General features: G+C 67.2%; 1 protein-coding gene across 1 annotated transcript; it reads left to right on the forward strand.

Annotated features, from left to right (window-relative positions):
- Positions 1-42: 42 nt before the first annotated feature.
- Positions 43-1,404, forward strand: LOC118159146 (beta-1,3-galactosyltransferase 2-like; the record flags this gene model as incomplete). Its single annotated transcript, XM_035313769.1, has 1 exon — positions 43-1,404. A coding segment is annotated over one exon (973 nt), but the record flags the coding sequence as incomplete, so codon positions are not given.
- Between the last annotated feature and the right edge of the window lie 186 nt (positions 1,405-1,590).

Below are 1,590 nucleotides of genomic sequence, written 5' to 3' on the forward strand. Positions count from 1 at the left end.
TGGTAGACCTGGTGGACTTGGTAGACCTGGTGGACTTGGTAGACCTGGTGGACCCAGTGGGCCCAGTGGACCCAGTGGGCCCAGTGGGCCCGGCGGGCCCGGCGCCAACCCCACGGCGGCATTCCAATGGCAAGCGCCGTTCAACGCCACGGCCAAGCCGCCCCCCACCCGTCACCCGCTGCAGCCCCCCTACCCCTACCCCTACCGCTTCCTCCTCAACGAGCCCCACAAGTGCCGGCGGCGGGCTCCCTTCCTGGTGCTGCTGGTGGTGACGGAGCCGGCGGACACGGCGGGCAGGAACGCCATCCGGCAGACCTGGGGCAACGAGAGCGCCGTGCCCGGCGTCTCCGTCCTGCGGCTCTTCCTCACCGGCGTGCACCCGGTGTTCGGGGGGCCGCTGCGGCGGCTGCTGGAGGAGGAGAGCGCCCTGCACCGCGACATCCTGCAGCAGGACTTCCTGGACACCTACAACAACCTGACGCTGAAGACGCTGATGGGCATGGAGTGGGTGAGCAGGCACTGCCCCAACGCCAGCTACGTGCTGAAGGCCGACCGCGACGTCTTCCTCAACGTGGCCTACCTGGTGCGGGGGCTCCTGCGGCCCCAGCTGCCCCCCAGGAGGGACTTCATGACCGGCTACGTCTACCGCGACACGGGGCCGCTGCGCAGCAAGGCCTACAAGTGGTACGTGCCCCGCCAGGTCTACCCCAACGACACCTACCCGCCCTACTGCGGCGGGCCGGCCTACGTCCTCTCCGGGGACCTGGCGGCCAAGGTGTACGCGGTGGCGCAGACGTTGCCGCTGCTCAACATGGAAGACTCCTTCGTGGGCGTCTGCCTGCACGCGCTGGGCCTCGGCGTCACCGGCAGCCCCTGGGGGGTCTTCAACATGCACCGCCTGCCCTACGACAAGTGCAGGTTCTCCAAGCTGGTCATGGTTCACCACTACCAGCCCGAGGAGGTGCTCAAGCTCTGGCCCCACTTCCAGGGGGCCAACGTGATGTGTCCCCCCTAGGGACGGACGCCGCCCGCCCACCCCCACGCGACGCCCCCCCGTTTTGCACACCCCCAACCCCGACTTTTTGGCCAGTGTCCGGCACCCGAGCGGCCGCTCGGGGCCGTTTCAAAAAACCTCGGGGCCTTCCCCCACCCCCACCCCCCAAAAATCCCTAATGGGGAGGTTTTCTCCCCAAATTGAGCCATGCAGCAGGAGCCCAGGTCCCTGGGGCCGGTTCCTTCGCTTCGTTATTTCAGATGTTCGTTACTGCGCTCGCCGAGTCTGCTGGGCTCGGAGGGCGGGCTGCTCCCTTGAGCCAGGGACCCCCCAAAAGCTGTGCTCCCCCTCCCCTCCCCCTTAAATTATGGGTTTATTTTGTCCGTTTTTGGTCTGTTTGTAATAAAAGGGCTGGAGCTGAGCCGCCCGGACCGAGCCTGCCCAACGACTCCGCGTTGCTCTGGGCACCGTGATGGGGTTGGGGGGCACCATAACGGGGCTGGGGGCACCGTAATGGGGCTGGGGGCACCTTGATGATGGGGCTGGGGGCACCATAACGGGGCTGGGGGTACTGTAATGGGGCTGGGGGGGCACCG

This window comes from Oxyura jamaicensis, unplaced genomic scaffold (assembly GCF_011077185.1).
Source record: "Oxyura jamaicensis isolate SHBP4307 breed ruddy duck unplaced genomic scaffold, BPBGC_Ojam_1.0 oxyUn_random_OJ67698, whole genome shotgun sequence".
Lineage (NCBI taxonomy): Eukaryota > Metazoa > Chordata > Aves > Anseriformes > Anatidae > Oxyura > Oxyura jamaicensis.